The 20383-nt window shown below is 50.4% G+C and overlaps 2 protein-coding genes across 3 annotated transcripts in view; both read right to left on the bottom strand.

Moving 5' to 3' along the window:
* TRMT10B (tRNA methyltransferase 10B) overlaps positions 1-7518 on the bottom strand; it is a 14214-nt gene extending 6696 nt beyond the window's left edge. Inside the window, exons 1-5 of one of the 2 annotated variants that reach the window (XM_045296617.1) lie at positions 7488-7518; positions 4605-4821; positions 3718-3826; positions 2106-2230; positions 671-823 (exon numbers count right to left, since the gene is read on the bottom strand). In XM_045296617.1, the coding sequence (XP_045152552.1) occupies positions 671-823; positions 2106-2230; positions 3718-3826; positions 4605-4748 (531 nt within the window). In that variant the 5' untranslated portion in view covers positions 4749-4821; positions 7488-7518. Of the gene's footprint in view, positions 1-670; positions 824-2105; positions 2231-3717; positions 3827-4604; positions 4822-7353; positions 7373-7487 lie in introns of those variants that run through there. The other variant, XM_045296618.1, reaches the window with a different exon arrangement.
* A 3983-nt stretch (positions 7519-11501) lies between these two features.
* The window catches only part of FRMPD1 (FERM and PDZ domain containing 1), a 66938-nt gene continuing 58056 nt past the window's right edge, over positions 11502-20383 (bottom strand). Inside the window, exons 15-16 of the mRNA XM_004711000.2 lie at positions 15407-16213; positions 11502-13922 (exon numbers count right to left, since the gene is read on the bottom strand). Of these exons, the coding sequence (XP_004711057.1) occupies positions 11593-13922; positions 15407-16213 (3137 nt within the window). The 3' untranslated portion in view covers positions 11502-11592. The remainder of the gene's footprint in view (positions 13923-15406; positions 16214-20383) is intronic.

The following is a 20383-nucleotide window of genomic DNA, read 5'->3' as shown; positions in this document are numbered from 1 at the left end:
GGCGGATGAGTGAGTGAATGAGTGGGCGAGTAGGCGGATGAGTGAGTGAATGAGTGGGCGGGTAGGCGGATGAGTGAGTGAATGAGTGGGCGAGTTGGCGGATGAGTGAGTGAATGAGTGGGCGGGTAGGCGGATGAGTGAGTGAATGAGTGGGCGGGTAGGCGGATGAGTGAGTGAATGAGTGGGCGGGTAGGCGGATGAGTGAGTGAATGAGTGGGTGGGTAGGCGGATGAGTGAGTGAATGAGTGGGCGGGTAGGTGGATGAGTGAGTGAATGAGTGGGTGGGTGGGTGAGTGAGTGAATGAAAAACTCTGGCGGCAGATTACGTGGCTTTTCTCCTGCAGAGCTCCTGAGTGGGTTTGAACTGTCAACCTTTTCGGTCAGCAACTGAGTGCTTAAATGCCGTGCCCCCACACTCCTGGTGCACCATGTACAAATTCACTGCCCTGCTGGCTACCGGTAACGGGTCTGCCGGGCCGAGGGAGGGTGAGAGCACTCGTTCCTGTGAGCACCCAGGGGCGGTTCCAAGTTCCTTCTAGATTCAGCAGGGAGAGCACTGACGACGTCACTGATGACGTCTCACATCGGGGAGGAAAACCGTGAAGAAGGGAATTTAGCCCACTACCACTTTCCCGATGATCAACCACATAATCCTCCAAGAGAGACTTACCACATAACTAGAAAATCCATCATTCATCCTCACACACTCTGTATACAGGGGGCTGTCAGTTGCAAATCCTGCGAGGCAGATCCAAAAGGGCCTGTCGGCTTTTTTATTCGAGCCGTACAGCCTGCGGATCTGTCCTGCCAGTCTGCTCAGCTCCTGGAAGGACCAAGGGCACGGCATGGTGAACGCGCCAACTCACTCGAAACTCAGCATCCACAGAGGCCTGCCCGGCGAGTCACGGAAGGCGACTCCTGAGTTCCCACAACACCAGAGTGGGAGCGTGGATGTGGCTGCTCTGGGATGCCCAATGGCATCACCCGTGCAGCTAAAAAGGAAGACACTGCCCAGAAATACAGCGGGTTAACCAACAAAGAACAGCTGAGTTCTGGACCCAAGGCCATGCCGCTGCCCACGATTAGAAAACACAGTTTTTGAATCTGTGGTTGGTAGCATTTGTCTAAAAGCCTATCGAGTGAGGCTTAATACTGAAATGATTATAAAGAGGTTAGGGTCACTCGGCGGAGATGGCCACATTCAGTCAATGTGGCACCTTCTCCCTGCGCCCACCTGACCTCAGAGAGACCTCCCGCAGAGAAGGTGGCTTCAGTCTCTCCTGATTTGCTTCAGCAGAGGGCAAGGAAGGCTGTGGGCCTGCCTGAATCTGAGATTTCAATGACTACACACACGAGGGAGCCCCAGGTTGGCCTTTTGGGTGGGCTATCCATCAAGTTCTTGGTCATAAATCCAGAGCTCAAGTTTTCCTAGTTCCTCTGAAAAAACACACAAACACTAGCACACCCAACATGGGGAGTGGGAAAGATGTGATAAAAGTTTACCTGCCTCGCAGGGAAGAACGTCACCCCCAGCGAGCCTTCCCACAGCAAGAAACCTGGCAAAGAGCCCCCTCCAGAAGAAGATACAAGGTGTCACTCCTGAAGAACTGAGCCTGAAAGGGTCCCTCCAGACTGGGGACACCACAGAGAAGGGGAATGGTAGGTACTAGGCTTAAAAAACAACAACCCACTGCCATCAATTCAGGACTGACTCACAGTGACCCTCAGAACAGGGTAGAACTGTCCCGGTGCTTTTCCAGGACTGTAACTGTTTATGAGAGTAGAAAGCCCTGTCATTCCCCTGGGAAATGACTGGTGGTTTTGAACTGCTGACCTAGCAGATCATAGCCCAACTCGGACCCACTATGCCACCAGGGCTCCTGTTAGGTACGAAGCAGGAGAACGGGGTAAAGATGTGCTGACAAGACTGGAGGGTGTCTATTCTCTTGCAGATCCCTCACAGCCCTCAGCATCCCACTGCAATGCTGGTTTCCTAAAGAATCTCAGGGGACTGGGCTGGTTACACTGGGAGGGACAGCTGCTCCTGTCTGGGCCTCCCCCCTGAAAGTAGGAATGTGGGACTTCCCGATGTCCCGATGTCCTACCTTCTTAGACATGTGGTCCGTCATACTCAAGTCGATGCAGAGTCGTGGTCCAGAGTCTTTAGCTTTCAAAAGTCTCTCTTTGGTTAAGGCTCTCAGAAAACGTTTGCTGTGCTGGGGGCAGCTGGCTAGAACAGAAACAGCAGACAAGATGGAAAGTGGAAAAACATAAATCCTATTGAGTGAACAACTACTCTCTCCAGCGAGGCGCAGGACTTGTGCATGGCACACTTACACTCGATTTGGGTACCCCAGGGTGGGCTCTGGAGCTGGGGCGGGGGAGGTCCTGGTCCTCTCATTTATTAACTGTGTGATGTTGTACACAGCCAGAGTGCTCCTTAGAGGCAAGGAGGGCGGGACTTCGTCTTACACACTTTAGACATGCTGTCGGGAGAGACCAGTCCCTGGAGAAGGACATCATGTTTGGGAAAGGCAGAGGGGCAGTGAAAAAGAGGAAGGACCTCAAGAAGAGGGGTCGAGGATTTATAAACACTTCCCCTCCCCCAAGGGGGACAAGTACCAGTAATGCGGGTGAAGGGAGACAGTGGATTTTATAAGAAACGAAAATAATGATAACAATATAAAATTGATCATCAAGGATTCACAAGGGTGGGGATGGGGGAGAAGCTGATACCAAGGGCTCAAGTAGAAAGAAAATGTATTAACTAGGATGATGGCAACATATATACAAGTGTAATTGATACAATTGAATTAATAATAGTACTGACTGTAGATAATCCTAGTCAAAATAGTACCGGCCCGAACACATACCATGGAGTAAGGCTAGCTCCTGTCAATACCATTCTTTCCACTCCTGAGCATATAAGCACTTATGTTCAATAGACAACTGAGATTTGAAAGGCAACCTTAAATTTTGCTTTCTTTGATATTACACTCCTACCTTTCGAGAAAACAAAAATCCTTACAACTGGACTGCACCATGATAAATGGGAAAACTGCATGGTGATAAATGGGAAAAGATAGAAGTTGTCAATAATGCTGACTTGGAGCCACGTCAATACCCACGGAGGCTGCAGTCAGGAGGTCAAATGAGGCACTGCCTTGGACAAACCTGCTGCCAAAAGACCTCTTTCAAGTGTCAGAGAGCAAAGACGTTGCTTTGAGGACTAAGGTGTGCTTGATCTGAGCTACGGTGTTTTCACATACAGGCAAGAGCTGGAGACTGGATAAGACAGGCGGGAGAAGAATTGGTGCATGAGAATTACGGTGTGGACTGCCAGAAAAATAACCAAATCTGTCCTGGAGGAAGGACAAATGGAACATTCCTTAGAAATGAGACTTGGTCTCAGATACTGTGGACATAAGAGCAGGAAGAATCATTCTCTGAAGGACATGTTTGGTAGAGGGTCACTAACAACAAGACCCTCAACAAGACTGACACAGCGACTGAAACGATGCGCTCTAACAGGAATGGCTGTGAGGATAGCACTCTGTTACGGACCTCTGGGAGTCAGGACCCACTGGTAGAGGGACGCTCAGAACCACCACCTTCCGGATGTTTCTTTCCCCTTCAACAAAGTCTGCTCTCCTGGGCACACAGACCCCAGCTGGCTGAGGATACACACACTACACTGGCGATCTGGCTGTTCCTCACCTGTGTGTCCGGCATGGCTGGCTTTCCGTCTCTCTTTTTCTTGCTTTCTTTTGCTCTTCTTGGCAGCAACTATCTTTTCCCAGTGTTTCTGTTTTCTTTGCACATTTTTCTTACATTATCCGGGAAAGAAAATGGTTTGAGAACTTCGTAAGCACCAGAAAAGGAAAGTGAATATCAGAAACAGTTACTGTATATACTCGTGTATAAGCCGAGTTTTCCAGCACATTTTTAATGGAGTTTTTGTGGTAAAATTAGGTGCCTTGGCTGATATTCGGGTTGGCTTATACTCGAGTACCTATTTATTGATTTTTTTAACTTAAAAGTTAGGAGAGAAAATGAATATTAGTCTTAAGAAACAAACCTAAGTGAATGGTGTTAACAGAAAAAATTAAGCCCAGAGAGACATGGCCTTTCCACAATCCAGGTTAATGCATTTCCTGACCCTGTCAATGCTCCAGAAAGAGGGTCCATTCACATCAAAAGGGTGGAGGAATGCGATGGGTCCTGCATTAACCGTGACTCTACTGTTGGGAGCCCTGGGGACATCTTGGGCAAGCATTTGGCTGCTCACCAGGAGGCTGGTGGTTCAAATCCACAGCTGCTCTGGGGGAGGAAGATGTGGCAGTGGGCTTCCATCAAGATGTACGCCCCTGAAAACCCTCTAAGGCAGTTGTGCTGTGTCCCACAGGCCCAGTGTGAATCAGAACTGACGACATCAGTGGAAGGATTTCTTTTGAGCCTTTTTTTTTGAAAGGATGACTGAATGGAACTACGACTCTAAGCCAGTTGACTGATGCCAGTTTCTCTAGCTGCCACTGGTATCTACTCCTCGAACAGGGAGCTGCTGCTGTCTCAGAGCACCCAGCCCCCGGGCTCCTCACACTCACCGAGCAGCAGGCGGCCGCGCCTGTGGGCAGGCTCTCCCTCTCTGGGCTCTCCCAGTCCACTTCAATCTGCAGGAGCTCCAAGCTCTCAGAGATGCCATCTTCGCTGCCGGCACCCTCCACAAGGCCGTCCTGGCCCAGCAGCATCCGTGATTCTGTTTTCTACGTTCTTCTCCCTTCCGGTTTTCACTCCATGTGTTTAGTTCTCTGTCCTGCTCACCTAGGTGGATGACAGAAACGCCGACGTGAGATGTGATGCCACTCAGAGACTTCAGTATCTCTCGATGTCCCAAGGACAAACACTGGTAATCGTGTGTAAACCACTGACCCACGTTTACTGAACTGAGGACAGCGTGTGCACCTGGAGAAATGAGCCACGTCACTGATTGTGCTCTCTGACATGCACAGCATCACCTGAGAGGAGAGCAAAGGTCACCTTCTGAATGCTATTTTCAAATGGGTCCTTTAGCAAATGTTCACGGAGTGCCTATTATGCGCACGTTTGGGTACCAGAAGCCTGTGGGGAGAAGGAAGTGCTAAGCAAAACCATGGTAAGAAAATTCTTCCCGGGTGCTGGGGGTGGATCAGAATTAGTTCTTCAAACGGTGGGGTGGCACTCTCCCCCACTTTGAATGGCAGTACAACTTTTGGTTAAAGTTACCTGTCGGGTAATTGAGCTCATCCTGGCACAACAGCTACTACTACCCACCTGTGCCTGCTCCTCTCAGTTCAGTCTTATCATTAATTTAGAAAACCGCCTATCTTTAAAAATAGGTCAGTATAATTAAGATAGATGCATATGGTAAAAGGGCTATCCTAATGAAAAGTAATGTTCCCCTTTCCAACGCGAGTGGTAAGCTGACCTGAAATCATATAGCTACATCATTGCTTTGTTCAAGTTGCCCACCTGTTTGCTTTCAGTAGTAGATCGTGCATTTCTTCTAGGTGTTCACATTGTACAATTTCCCCCCATAGTCCATTATGATCTTTTTGATCTCAGTTGGTTCTATTATGACACCCATCTCATATCTTATTTTGGTTATTTACATTGTCTCATTTCTCTATCTGGTCAATAGTTTGTCAACTTAATTGATCCTCTTCAATAACCAATGTCTAGAATTGTTGATGCCATTGGTAATCGTCCTCTGATAGTTATGATTTTCTTTTTTTTCCCTGGTGACTGGGACTCTCTTGCTGCTTTTAACACTGCCCATTGATGAGCAGGAATTGTAAATTCTGACGTTTAGTTTATCCACTTTTCAATGTTCTTTAAAAAAAAATTGCTTACCCCAAAGTCACAGAGATATTTTCCTATAAACTCTTCTGGAAGATTTATAGTCTTTGTTTGTCCATTTAGGCCTATAATCGATCACAAATTTACTCTCAGATATGGTCTGAAGAAGGTGAAAGGTCTATTTTTTCTATATAGATATAGCTGGCTCAGCATGAAGCTTTCTTTCCAAGCTGCATTACTCAAGCACCTGTAGCCTTCATTGACTTTGCCTATTGCATCTAAGTTGTCAAATTAGACACAAAGCTATTCACAAATATAATTTTTTAAACACCTGCAGAACCTAGAGCAAGGGGTCCTTGTGGCATAGATGCGCTGAGCTGCGAATTGAAGTTAGCTGTTTGGAACCATTAGCTGCTCTGAGAGAAAAAGAGCTTGGTAGAATGAACCTCGGGACCTCACCAGCAGTTCCCCAGGTCCTACCCGGTTGCGGTGCGTCCAAATGGACCAGATGGCAGTGAGTTTGGTTCTTGAGAGGACTTACAGGAATGTCCTCGGTTTTGCTTCTGACACTTGTTGCTGTATGTGTGTATCTCCCTCTGTGACCCTCCTTTTTTTCTCCCCCTTGATCTATTAAGACTTGGGCTTAACAATTTTGTTACTCTTCTCAGAGAATGTACTGTTGGTTTTACATAGTCTGCTCTATTTTCTATTTCATTGATTTCTATGGAGTCTTAAAAAGCAACAGTGAAGCTCAAAATCACAGAAACACAGATCTACTCAATCCATGCGCAACATTATCTGTGCCCAAATTTAATACATTTATTCCTTCATTTAAAAATCCTCTCTGCCGCTCCAGGTCCTGTCCTGAGCCCGGTGGCCATTCAACTAATTATCCAATGGCTCAACTAATTATCCAAAGGCTAATCACGAAGCACAAGCATGGCCATGACTGTTCATGCTTAAGTTTGGGGGACGACATTTATTCTGCCTTCATGGGGCTCGAATGATCTGACTGAGCCTGGCCTGCTAACTGCCCTGATCGTTTGTTTTTCTGGAGATGCGAGGGCTGAAGAGTTCACTTGCAAGTCCCCAGTCCTCAGGATCTGAATCTCACAAAACAGCATCATCCCTAAATACGGAATAACCATGTCATTTTTCTGCCTCTCCCCTATTTTCCTTTGCAGAAATTCTGGTCGTCTTGCTCTTTAACATTCCAAGGATAGTCCCGCCTCGCGGCTTCTGCACTCGCTCCTACCCCATTGACTTGCATGGAATGTGGCAAAGAACTTACTTATCCGGATTCCTGTCTGAATGTCCCCATCCGGTCCCTGGAATGTAAGCAAGGGGTGTTGTCTGCTTTGTTCACTATCGGGCCGCTAGGAGTCAGAACTGACTCTGAGGGCAGTGAGTTTGGTGGGGGTTATTATTATTATTTTCACTAAAGTAGCCCCAACTTAGGGGGGAAAAAGTCTTGGTTCACAGGGAGCATGTGCGAGGGGCGGCAGGAAGAGAACGTACCAGGAAGGGGGTACACCGTCCTGGGTAACTGGTAAACGCTGCTTCCCAGTCCCCGCCCCACCTGCAGACAAAGCGGTGTTTCTGGCGGGAACCCCAAGCCCCTAGCGCGGCCCCTCCACGCGCTCCCGCCGTACCTCGCCCGTCACCTCCTCCGCCGACTGCAGCAGGGCGCGCTTGGCCCGCCTCCAGGATCACTTCCGGGTCCTGCTCCCTCTCCGAGCGGCATTCTGGGAATTGTAGTTTCAAGATGGCGGGGACAGTAGTTCCTGTGGGATGGGCGTGTGCACGTGGCCCTGAACCCCCGCTTCTTCCGCTTCTGTAGCCTTCTGTTAGATAAGCGTTTACTGTCCCACCCTCCTGCCGGCCTGCTGCTGCAGACGATCAAGCGCTGTCAGGAACTGCGCATTGAAAATGGGACTGAATCCAAGCCATGAACGACCCTTAAATTAATGCTGCAGACACGTTGCCGCCCCAGTCCCCCTTCCCCACGACCAGCAGGGCCTTTAAGCTGATGCTGCCCTTTCCTGGCTGTCCAGCCCCACAACACGGAGAGATCGTGATGTGGGCAGGCAGTCTGGCCGGGCCACTCTTCCCCTCTCGATCTCTCCATAGGGAGGCTGGGGGAACTGAAGTTACCCGTTCCAGCTATGGCCTTTAGAGCCTCTCAATTACCCTTCCCTTTACTCCGCTGATCCTTGGGGGCTCACCCTTGCAGAGAGAATTTGCTGTCAATGGAGCAGTCATGGGAGGCTCCTGATCAGGAACCTCCAACACATGCCTTCCCCCGAGCCATGCCTCAGCCCATTGTTGATCGATCTGATTCCAGGGCCACGTTTTAAAGGCTAAAAGGACACATTCCCCACAACAGGTTTTTTCAACAGGCCAGCTCTAGTGTCCCTCTGCTTTCGGAAGCTCATCCCGACTTCTACTGCCTGCTGGAATAGACCTAAAGGGACCTAGGTGGTCTTTAGCTGCCCTTCCAGACTTTACCTCCCACCTTCACCTGACATTCAGCCATACTGCCCTTTCTGCCTGCACGCTCCCTCTCTGCCCCTCCCCCTGCCGTCACTTGGTGTCCCTGCGCCTCTGAATGAGCTCATGGCCATTGCCCCTTGGAAGGCCACCTAACTGGGCCCACCACTCCCTCTGCTCCCACCCCAACCACCAGCCGGGTGATTATGCCTCTCTCCTAACTCCAAATACCCCTCAATGCCTGCTCACTGAAGTACCCCTAGGGCTCATTTGCTGACCTGCCGACTCTCGTCTGTAGTTTCCCACGGCTTAAGCTTGCTTTTTCTGCATTCGTTTTCCCGGCTCAGAGCCACTGGACTCAAATTTTTGCCAGGCTGCTGCCCACATCCATAACTGTCCCCATTAGGCTCGCCGCAAAGATAAACGGAGGCCAGGCCAGAGAGAAGGAGAAGTTTATTCTGTGCTCCTGGACAAGATTCACAGGCTCCAGCAAGGAAATCAGTTTAGTCCAGCTGCCCGGGAGGGGAGAGAAAGAGACATGTGACCTGAGCTCCGGGTGAGTGAAGTTCATGGGCTCCCAGCTGCCCCCTCCCCCCAAGTCTATCTGTGGTGAAGAGCAAGTTTTTAAGCTGTCTGGAGGGTAAACAAGAATGGGGGGGTGGGGGTGGCAGGAGCTGCAGGGGCTTAAGCTGTCTCCATTCATGTAATTCCAAGCTAGGGTGGTGCCTGAAACCCTAGAAGATGGCTCCTTGTCTAAGGTGACCAGATTTTAACATTGGTAAAGCGGGACACCATTGATAAAACTCATATCCTGGAGATATAGCCACATGGCAGCCGAAAATCGTATACCCTAGCTTGTCGTGCATTCTTTCCAAAAATTGGGACTTTTTTAAAACGCCGCGGAACCCGGGACAAATTGTTAAAAATCGGGACTGTCCCGCCAAAAGCGGGACGTCTGGTCACCTTATCTTTGTCTGTCTTGGTCTGATAAGAGCAGGTCAGACTGTTCCTAACCCAACCATAAAGTGGTAAGTTCCCTAGATGTTCATCCCCACCCCCCCACAACCCCCACTAGTGTGCAGCTGTGATCGGACTAGAACCGTCACCCCACCCACCTGTGGTTTGTTGCTACAGTCATAAACCCGAATTTGAGTAAGCTCAGGACTGAGAGACACAGCGATAGCTGATTCCCGGTCGCCAGCTTCTCAAAATAAATATATAAGCATAAAGCTTCTCACGGCTGTGTGGCCCTGATGAACTTGGAAACCAGGTGCAACTTCACTGTGCTTGGTAGTAAAATCCAGTCTCCCCCACCCCTCCGCTCCCACCTTGCACAGCTGAATGTCTGCCTGACCCTCCAGTCTCAGCTCATCGTGGTCTCCCCTGCTGGTTGTGCGTCAGACACCCCAAGGGCCTTTCCTCCAGCCTCCCCCGCCCCACCCACACACACCTTCATCTTTAGACTTCAGCACCAACCAGTGGTTCTCACTGCGACCCTTTCATACAGTTCCTCATGTTGTGGTGACCCTCCAACCATAAAAGTATTTTCGTTGCTACTTTATCACTGTCATTTTGCTACTATTATGAATCGGGTGACCCCTGTGAAAAGGTTGTTCGACCCCCAAAGGGGTCGCAACCCACAGGTTGAAACCCGCTGCACACTCCCTCATTAAAGAGGCCTTTTTTGACCACCTAGTAAGATTGGGCCACCCCACTCCATCTTCTTGGCATCCTCTATTTTCTTCATACAACATAATTCCCACAACCCCCCCCCCCAATACCATTTCTCTAAGATTAATTACATCCGCCATGTTCCTGGTTGTAGTCCCAGTGCCCGTGTATATATAGTATCTGTCGGCAGGAAGAACAAGTGGATACTTTTTCTTTCTTGCTACATCAAATCCTAGTTTCCTTTCCCTGCAATGCAGAGCAGGGCACACAGCAGAGGATCAATGACACACAAACAGTCCTTGGTTTATAATGGACTTCCCCTGAAAGCCTGTCTCTACGTTGAATTTGTACATTGGAACAATTACATACGGTTCCTTTTTGACATTAGTCAAACATTTGTCTTAGTATAGAGCATACTAGGAGAGGCGTCCGTGAAAGTGGGAGGTGATTGTTACGAACAGTGGGTGCGTTTTTTTATTGGATTAAGGATTTACTTGATGTTACCTTCTGAGGCGGCCCCATGTGACAGGAGAGAAAACCCAAGCACTGAGAGGTTGTGTCTTGTCTAGGGTCCCACCAAGAAAAGTGGCTCAGTGGGGGTTAATGAGAATCTTTTGCTCTAATAGTATTCTGAAAGGAAAAACTCTTACTTCAGTCCACAGTAGGGTTTTGATATTTGCCTCTTTATACAGAATTAGGGCACAAAATTAGAGGTGCAGTCAACTTCTGATGTAACAGTTGGGGGGAGGCCAGGCAACAAAGGGACTTACTGCCACCTAGTGGAATTGTCAGCATATTGCATGGAAGCATCCAGAGGCTACAAACCCAGAGGGAAGGTACCCAGTTCCTAGTGGCCCTGGAGCCGATTTCCACTCTGGGAGACACCATGTGAGTCATCAGAGCTGAGCGGTGCCCCACAGTTTTGTCTGAAAGCTGTTTACCAGGCCTTTCTACCAAGATGCTTCTTGCTGGTACCACCAAACCCGATTTTGGTTTCAAAATACCAAACCCGAACTCACTGCCATTGAATGGACTGAGTGCGTTCGAGTGGTGACCACACAGGGCAGGGTAAAACCCGCCCCTGCGGATAACCACCCAGGGCCTCCAAAAGCCTGTAAGCCAGTGGCTGTGACGCCAATTCCAACTCAGGAGGACCTCCACGGGTGCCAGGGCAGGGCTTTGCTCTCTAACAGTAGAGGCAGTCCCTGTCATCGGATGCATTCATGCCCACGTGTGCCAGTTATTGATAGGCTGCAACGGGAGAAGTCAGCACGGCTCTCTGTGGCTCCTGCCTCCCTGCCTTCTCCGGACAAGGTCTGTGCCCCGGGGGTGGGGAGTGGGGGCTGTGTATGCTCCTGGGATAGCACCCATTCACCAACCGCAGTTGCTCTGCAGGCATGCCGAGCAGAGGCAACGTCCACCCCAGGCTCATGCAGCCACCCCCCCCACCCCGTCTGTTAGACTCAGACCAAGATGAAGCCGCACTTTATTGAATGCTCTAAACAGTAAACACTTGAAGTGGGGAGGAGGGGGCGGAGGGGGCTTCTCGGGGAGAGTCCAGGGTTGGGGGTGGGAGGCCCCAGGCAGTTGGCCTGCTCAGAGGGCAGTGGATGCCCGGAATTTGTGGGTTAAACAGAACACGGACGCTGTTAGGGCCGTGCACTGACGGGCCAAGAGTTTTACACTCAGGTCCTGGTAGCCCCTCTCACAGGTCAGCTTCGCGGCCTCCACAAACTGGCAGTAGGTGTCGACCACGTCCCTCAGGTTGCCAGCTGCCTCCCTGTGCCGCACGGAGCAGCGGCTGCAGTCCGTGAGCTGGAAGCACAGGCCGGCCAGCTGCACCAGGTGCTGGAAGGTGGCACGCAAGGCGCCCTGCATCTCCTCGGGGGACTGGTCCAGTCTGATCACGCTCTGGCAGCTGGACAGCAGCTTCTGGGAGCCCATGCAGAGGCGGCTCCGGCTTTCGGAAAAGTGCCAGGTGCACTTCTCTGGGGGGTGCTTGTTCCCATCCCCCCAGGAAGCTTCTAGAATGTCCTGCAGCTCCAGCAGGCTCTCCGTGAGTTGGAGGAAGCCCTCAGGGGTGCTCCGGGGGGCAGCTTTCAGCTGCCTCAGGGCCCTGGAGCAGTACTCGGGCCACAGGTGGCTCTTCCTCCACCGGGGTTCGGTGCTGCAGCTGTGGGCCCGGGTGGGCCTCCAAGGTAGGGTCAGCTGGTTTCCCGCAGAGGGCGGGGAGGTGAGGGGTGCCGAGGGGCGAGCTTCCGTGTCCCTGTCCTCATCTTCCCTCTCGGGCTGCAGGCCACTGAAACACGTGGTATAGGAGAGCTGGCAGCTGCACTGTTCCATCCCAATCCTGGGAACCACGGCCTCGTCCATGCCTGCAAAGCCCAGAGACACGGCCACCCCAGGACTGACCGGGACCTCGGGGTGGCTTCCCGGCACAAAGCAGAGGAACGCCCTCTCGGCCGGAAGGCAGATGCTCGGGCTTTGGCCTTTGTTCTCCAACAGTGAGCAGTGGTGGGAGCCCTCTGGACAGGGCTTCTCTGGGGGGCCTGGCAATGGATCTGGTAGGGAAGGCTCTGGATTCACAGCCCCCTGCAGCAGAGGAGTGTCTGCAGGGGTGGTAGCCTCTCCTAGAGCCTGGTCGAGCAGCTCGGCCTTGACCCCCTTTGGAGGGAAGGCTGATGGAGCAGCCTGGTCTTCAAGCACGAGATCAGCATCTAAAGCCAACTCTGCCCGTAATTTTTGTTCTTGGGTCTGACAGGTTTGACCTGACATTTCTCTGCTTTGTCCTGGAGGCTCTCGGGCGGGGCGTGCTGGGCTTTGTTCAGTCTCTGTGACCAGAGCCTCCAAGGAGAGGAAGCCTCCTGGGTCGCCAGCGGGGGCTGTAACCCTGAGAACCTGCAGGACAGCATCAAACGCACCAGGGCCACCAGACTCCTTCCCAGAATCCTCCGGGCATACACGGGTGCCACTGTTGTTGGTAGCCTTTCGGTCCCTCTGCCCAGATGGTTGCCCTCGCCGCTGCTCCCCCTCTCCCGAGTCCAGACCACACTCCCCACTTTGCAGCTGGTCTCCAGGACACAGCGCAGCCTCTGGGTGTTCAGGGGTGGCCTCCTGCATGTGGTTTGTAAACAAAGATCCCAACCCTGTGTCCGCCTGGGCTACCCCCAGCTCCAGGGTGTCCCCCAGAGCGGCAGCAGGTGGCCCTGAGCTGAGGAACTGGGCATCCCTGTCTGGCGGGGGATCCCCACTGGAGGGGCCAGTGCTGTCCCCAAGTTCCATGAGCACGTCTTTGGGGGCACGGTCGTTCCAGCCTGGGAATGAAGAGAAGGTTTGAGAAGACCCCACCTGGGCAGTACCCGGGTCAGATGAACCTGGGTTGGGACCCGGAGGGACACCCGCTGGGGAATTAGCGACAGGAGCAGTGGGAGGGGCAAGCCCAGCATTTTCTCTCCGGGTGGGGTCGATCCGGAGGCGAATGGCAGAGATGGAGGTCACCCGAGAGTCCACGACCGACTTCGTTTCCATGGTCTCGGGCTCCATCTCCATGACCCCGGAGGCAGGGCTCTGGCTCGTGGCCTCCCTCAGCGGGGCCAGCAGCCCCAGGGCCTTGGTCTCCAGGAGGCCTGGCTCACCCTGCATGTCCTGCAGGGAGGACACAGTTGGGGAGGGGATACTGAGAGTCAGGTAGGGCTCCCGGTCATAGTAGCAGACGTCACCCACGCTCTCCAGGGAGATGGCAGGCACCATTGGGAAGGAGACCTGGGAGGTGTAGTCGGTCTGTAGGAAGGACCTTCTCTTCCGCAGCGTCTTGGCATACTTCTTTGTCCCTCCCCTCCTGCTCTGCTCTGGGCTGTCTGGCCGGAGGTCCGGGCTGCCTTTAGGGTTGCCAGTGCTCATTTCCACAGCAGAAATAGCTCTGGGCCCTGAGGATTGAGACCGGAAAACAAATGCAAACGTGAGATGTAAGAAAAAGAGTGCTGAGAGCCTGGGTTCAGCACTCAGGCTTGTCTGGTGGGCGGTGCAACGTTGGACAAGTTAAATTACGCTGAACGTGGAGCTACCCTGTTTCCCCGAAAATAAGACAGTGTCTTATATTAATTTTTGTTCCCAAAGATGCACTAAGTCTTATTTTCAGGGGATGTCTTCCATGAAGAAGAATACGGTATACATTTATTGCTTATTGCTTTATTAAAAGAGACCTCACACTTCCTGTCTGCTCCAGCTGCGCTGTGGCCAACAGTGAGCTTCGGCACCTGCTGCTATGGTCCAGAGTCCAGAGTGATGATGGTAGCTTCAGGGGGACTTATATTCGGAGAGGTCTTATTTTTTGGGGGATGCATTATATTTCAGTGAGAGGCAAAACTATAAGTAGGTCTTATTTCGGGGTATGTCTTACTTTCGGGGAAACAGGGTAGTCTGGAGGATCTCTGATCTAAGTGTTCAGTACCGCTAGCTACTGGTCTGACTTATGATCCAGCCAGCTGGCCACCTGGCCCTTAGCATATCAAACTTCAACATGCAGAGTAACTTCAGTCCTTCTTTCAAGAATTTTCTTTGTGCTTAAGTTAACCCGAGTCGCCCAGTACCAACTTGCCGATCGAGGCTGCCATGCACGTCAAATACACTCTCCCTCCCTTCGATGGGGTCCTTTCTGACTCAGAGTGACCCTACATGACAGGGAAGAACGGACCCCGCGGGCTTCCGCTCTCTGCAGGAATATGCAGCCGGGGAGGAGACAAGCCAGTCAGGGTGCAGTGTAGCAACCATGAAACATACAACTTTCCTCTAGTTCCTAAATGCTTGCTCCCCCCAACTATCATGATCCAAATTCTACCTTGCAAGTCTGGCTAGACCAGATGATGTACACTGGCACATTTAGGAACTGGAAGCACAGGGAATCCAGGGCGGATGATCCCTTCAGGACCAGTGGTATGAGTGGCAATACCGGGAGGGTGGGGAGAGGGTGGGGTGGAAAGGGGGAACCGATTACAAGGATCCACATGTGATCTCCTCCCTGGGGGAAGGACAAGAGAAAAGTGGGTGAAGGGAGACGTCGGACAGGGCAAGATATGACAAAATAATAATTTATAAATTATCTAGGGTTCATGAGGGAGCGGGGAGCGGGGAGGGAGGGGAAAAATGAGGACCTGATGCAGGGGGCTTAAGTGGAGAGCCAATGCTTTGAGAGTGATGAGGGCAATGAATGTACAAATGTGCTTTACACAATTGATGTGTGTATGGATTGTGATAAGAGTTGTATGAGCCCCTCATAAAACGATTAAAAAGAAAAGGAATAGATGCAGCCAAACACACCAACTTAAGAGTTTCTGCGTGTACCATTCAGGGGGACTCAGAAGCTGCCGGCAAATCTGCAGATCCACCTGTGGGGGGTGGGGGTGGCACTCACCTGCGAGGATGTCAGGGGGCGTGAGTTTGTCGGCAGCGTCATAGTATTCCTCATCAGAGCTGCCGTCCGCATAGGCCAGGGCCGGGTGTGGGCCCAGGGTGTCCAGCGTGGAGCCAGGCTGGGTCTCAGTCCAGCCTGGCTGTCCCCAGCTTGGCGGGGGACCCCCGTGGCGGGACGCCGAGCTCTCGGAGCTGTCGCTCCGGAGGCTGGCCGGGGAGACGCTGGAGCAGAGGCTGTAGTAGTCGGTCCGGCTGCCCTCGTACAGCCGGGGGTCCAGCCTGACACTGACAGCACCCAGCTCGGGGCCCCAGCAGAAGAGCTCAGGCACAGGGCTGCGGGCAAAGTCGGCCTTGGGGGCCTGAGGACTGGCTGTCTGGGCCAGGTCCAGGAGACACAGGAAGCCGCTGGTTTCGATCCTGTTTCTTTCCTCTGGGCTGTCGGGATCTAGCCTCTCTGGGAAGTCGGAGGAGCTGAAGTGGAAGAAGCCGGACCTACTGGAGGAACAGGCGTCCAGGTCGTCCTCCTCCAGAGCGTCCATGGACTCGCTCGAGCTCCTGCAGCCCCGGCTCTCGGTGTTGGCTGAGTCGGATGCCTCTGACTCCACACTGTCCGTCACGCTGCTGGCCGCACACGTGCTGGGGCCGCTCCTGGCCACCTCAGGTGTGGCACAGTCCCCAGGAGGCTCCTCCTCGTTCACGACAGACCTGCAGGAGGCCGGCTTTCCCGGGCGCCTGTCCGACAGAGGCTCCAGGACACAGTCCATTTCAGAGGACTCCTCTGAGTCACTGCAGGCCCTGGACTCGTAGCCTGTAACACAGGGGACACTGAGTGTCACAGAACCGCACGAGGGGCCGGCTGATCCCTGTGTGTCCTCCCGAGCCCACCCGCCCGCTCCCCAGAGGTCCATCAGCCAAGGGCACCCACATCAGAGCCATGCCCGTTCCCACGACAGGTCTGTGGGAAGAGTCCAGCCAAAGCCTTCTCCCCCGTCTGCCCCAGGCCCTCCAAACAGGCCTGGCCTCAAATTCCTATATGAAGAGATTAGAAAGGGCAGCATACAACAGTTATCTGGTCGCTGGTCTCTCTCCACACGGGCTCATCAGATAATCACACCGCCCGGCATGGATAACCGATGAAGGCTTATCACCCCCGTTTTCCAGATGAGAAGACTGAGCTCCACACCTGTTAGTGGTTCTAGATCTTGCAGGTCTGCCCAGCACAGGGCCTGCAGGACTCAGAATCCCATGCCCTCCTCCTCATCACTCCAAGCCACTTTTCCAGCCTCTTCCCGGGGGTGGGGAACACCTGGTCCTCGGGCCACACAAGGCCCAAGAGATCATGGAGAATGCGCTAACATCTCGTGCCCCGCTAAAGAGAAGCGGTGGGTTAATGAAATGTTTGATCGGTATGATTAGACTTGAGTAATGTTAGACATATCCAAATGGCCCTTGGCAGAAAAAAAAAAGGCTCCCCAACCCTGCTTTATAGGTTCCCCAAATTATTTGGTCTACCACCCACTTTTCGGAAAAAGAAAAAAAATTACTCAGCACCTCACCGGCAACTAGAAACTTTTGTATCACAGCCCGCTCTCACGGCCATCCAGTCAATACTGACCCCTAGCCAGCCTCTAGGACAGGGTCGAACTGCCCCATGACCTTCCGAGACGGTAACTGTTTAGGGAGAAGAAAACCTTGTCTTTCCCCGGAGGAGCTGCTGGTGGTTTGGAACAGCCGACCTCTCAGGTCAACCCAGCATGACCCAGAGCCAAGGACAAAGTGTTCGCATCTGCTTTCGCAGCCCCCAGGGGGCGATATCACCCACGTTGGAGACACTGCTCCACATGCGTGGCCCACGCACGGAGAGAGAATTGTCTCTATGCCTCCCTGCAGGGAGACCCCCTGGTTCTGGGAGACAGTGGACCGTCCGCTGTATTTCACTGTGCTGTGGGCAGCATCACCGCTGTGTGGCTCCAACTGCCAAAGCGAGCCCCCCAGATGTCCTTCACCTTGCCTCCTCTGCGTCAGGAGATGTCTCCTCCCGTCCTGGTCTGGTTACTCCCAGCATGTTCTCTAAGATTTATTAAAGACCGTCCCTGGAGACCCTTCTCTGACTCAGTGTCGATTTCCATGCCAGTTCTGATGGTCTCATTCCACTTTAGTTTTTCTGGTTTTTTTTTTAATTCCACTTTAATTATTGGAAAGTTAATCCTTTCTTTTGTTTTCCTTTTAAGAAAATTTATTTTCTACCCTTATTCCAAAGAAATCACTTTGTCAAATTAAAACAATAACCGTAAACGCTCATTAGGATTTCAATTAGTATAGCATAACATTTTATAAACGAGTATGGGAGCTGTAATGGTACAATATTAACACTCCCAACCCTAAACGCCACAGAAGATATCATTGTATTTTAAAATAGTTTCCATTTTAAACCATTTTCCATTTATTTAAAACAGAAATATGAACATTGTTACCTAAAATGATTAAAAGTTCAATATTTCAGCAGTTAAAAGAAGATATGCAAATATCTTCAGTCACGTTGTTTTCCCATTTGTTAAGATCTTTTATATCTCTTAGTAAAACGGATTTTTCTTCAAATAAGCCCTGTTCATTCCTCTACTCTGGATATAGTTCCTGTATATAAATGTCAAAAAAACATTTTCTCCATTCTGTTTTCCAACTTTTTCCCCTAACATATTTTGGATGGGCTACATTGAAGCTGTTGATTTTGTTTAAACATTTTATTAGGGGCTCATACAACTGTTATCGCAATCCATACACACATCAATTGTGTAAAGCACATTTGTACATCATTCTCAAAACATTTTCTCTCCACTCAAACCCCCGACATCAGGTCCTCATTTTCCCCCTCCCTCCCCGCTCCCCCGTTAAGCACTTATTTTACACACACGTATTCCTGATACCTTTTTAGTATTCACAGGTTTTCAGTTAGTATCTCGAGCTTTCCAGGTAAACAAGGCCGTCACACGAATAGTTAAAATTTTATACCCTCTGTTCTATTTCAGCGATTACTTTTCTTTCTTTCCCATATCATATTATATAGGCTAGAACTGTATGTTATACTAATTTGACAGTGGGAAGTCTTATTTCTGATTTTAATGGGAATAGCTCTATTATTCCATTAGTGTAATGTTGGCTGCTTGCTTCACATACATATATGTTTGATCTTAAGAAATATTCTCCCATTTCTGGTTTAAAAATCAGAAATATGTGTTGAATTTTATCAATCCTTTGGTATCTATAATAAGCGTTCTTTTTCAAGTTGATCTCTTAATATAATGGATGGATTCTCCGATATTAATATATTCTTAGATTCCTAGCATCAAGTAAGCAATAAAATAAAATAAAAAACTAAACAAAAAACAACCAGCAAAGATTTAGAGGATCAAAAAATGTGAACTAATAAGGTGACTTGTAAAGCTGAATGGAGAAATGTATACCCTATACATGACACTACAATTTTGACTACTAAAGTGGGTGGATTATAAACCACGCCACAACGATGGTCATGATAGACTTCAAAATTCAGAAACAGAAGTTCAGTTCAGAGTATAATGAAACAAAAAATAATGGATATATAAACCTACCTTCATTTTACATATTACGCTTTTTCAGTACTCCTAGATTCAGTTTGAAAGTACTAGTGCCTTATCTTTATAAGGGAGATTAGATTGCGTTTTGATGCTTTTCTGTGCTGTCAGGGTCATATCACCTACACAGAAAGAATCTGGAGAGCTCTGGATGACCTGCCGGGTTCAGGGATGCTTCCAGCAGCATCGCTTCTTGAGAGGATTCACCTGTAAAACCATCAGGCTGCGGTGTCCCTTTTAGACGGACTCTGTCAGTTTTCATTTTTCCCGTGTTGTTGGTCTGTTTGGCATGCTCACTAGACGTGCATCTCTTTTGTCCAGACTGTCCGTTTCATCACTATAAACTGTCTACCATATTCTCTTAAATTTTAAGAGAAAGTGATTTAAAACACTCAAACAAGCCCGTCACATGATTTGGTCACCTGCAAGTTTATAGGATTTAAGCTTATAAGTGGCCACGTACCATTTATTTAAAACAATGGTGACCCAGTCAGACACAGTCAGCCTCACGGATCTGTCCCTGAGAAGAACTCTAAGAATCGATCAGTATAGGAAGAGCTCTACCCTTATGATGTCTGTTTGGTCTACTACTTGCCTTCACTAGACTTTTCAAACATTTACTTCAACTCTGCACCTCTACCCTGGGAGACCAGGAGAAGGAACTTTCCTAAGTGTCACAGAAGCAGAGCCAGAAGGCTCGCTAGAAATAAGGATGGCAAGACTCTGCCGCATGTAGTCTGGACATGTTATGAGAAGGAACAGCTTCCTGAAGGAAATCTTACTATAGTCGAGGATCAATGAACAAGAGGGAGACCCTCAGTGAGATGGACGGACGCTGTGGCCACACGGGGCAGCAACGTGAGGCGGGCAGAGGACCGGCGGTCCTTGGTTCTGTTGAGCACAGGGCTGCTGTCAGTCAGGGCGGACCTGATGACACCCAACAGCAACAGTAATAATGAACTCAGTCCAGCTTTCAGCTTTTAGATGGTTTTTCTTAGATTGCCTTATTACCTTTTTTTATTGACATGCTTGATTGACTTTGTTTTCATTTTCTTGTTTAATAATGAAATAAACATTCCTCTGAGTCCACCTTTGCCCAATCTCACAAAATGTAAATTATTGAAACACACACACACACAAAGAACCACTTTAACTGAAAGGATGATCACTTTTCACCCATTACCACCTACCTGTCCAGTGATCTAGAGAAGCGGGTCCTGGGATGAAGGCAAAACTCCCGGGTATCGATGAAGCAGCCTCCTTTCAGTTCACACAAGTATCAAAATCCCTGGAATCTTTCTAGCTTATTATTAAACGTGGCCACTTAAAAGCTTAAAACCTATAAACTTGCAGGTGACTAAATCATG

The sequence above is a fragment of the Echinops telfairi genome, unplaced genomic scaffold (assembly GCF_000313985.2).
Source record: "Echinops telfairi isolate 266 unplaced genomic scaffold, ASM31398v2 ScPeMD7_7410;HRSCAF=8448, whole genome shotgun sequence".
NCBI lineage: Eukaryota > Metazoa > Chordata > Mammalia > Afrosoricida > Tenrecidae > Echinops > Echinops telfairi.
This window is presented reverse-complemented; position numbering and strand designations above follow the sequence as displayed.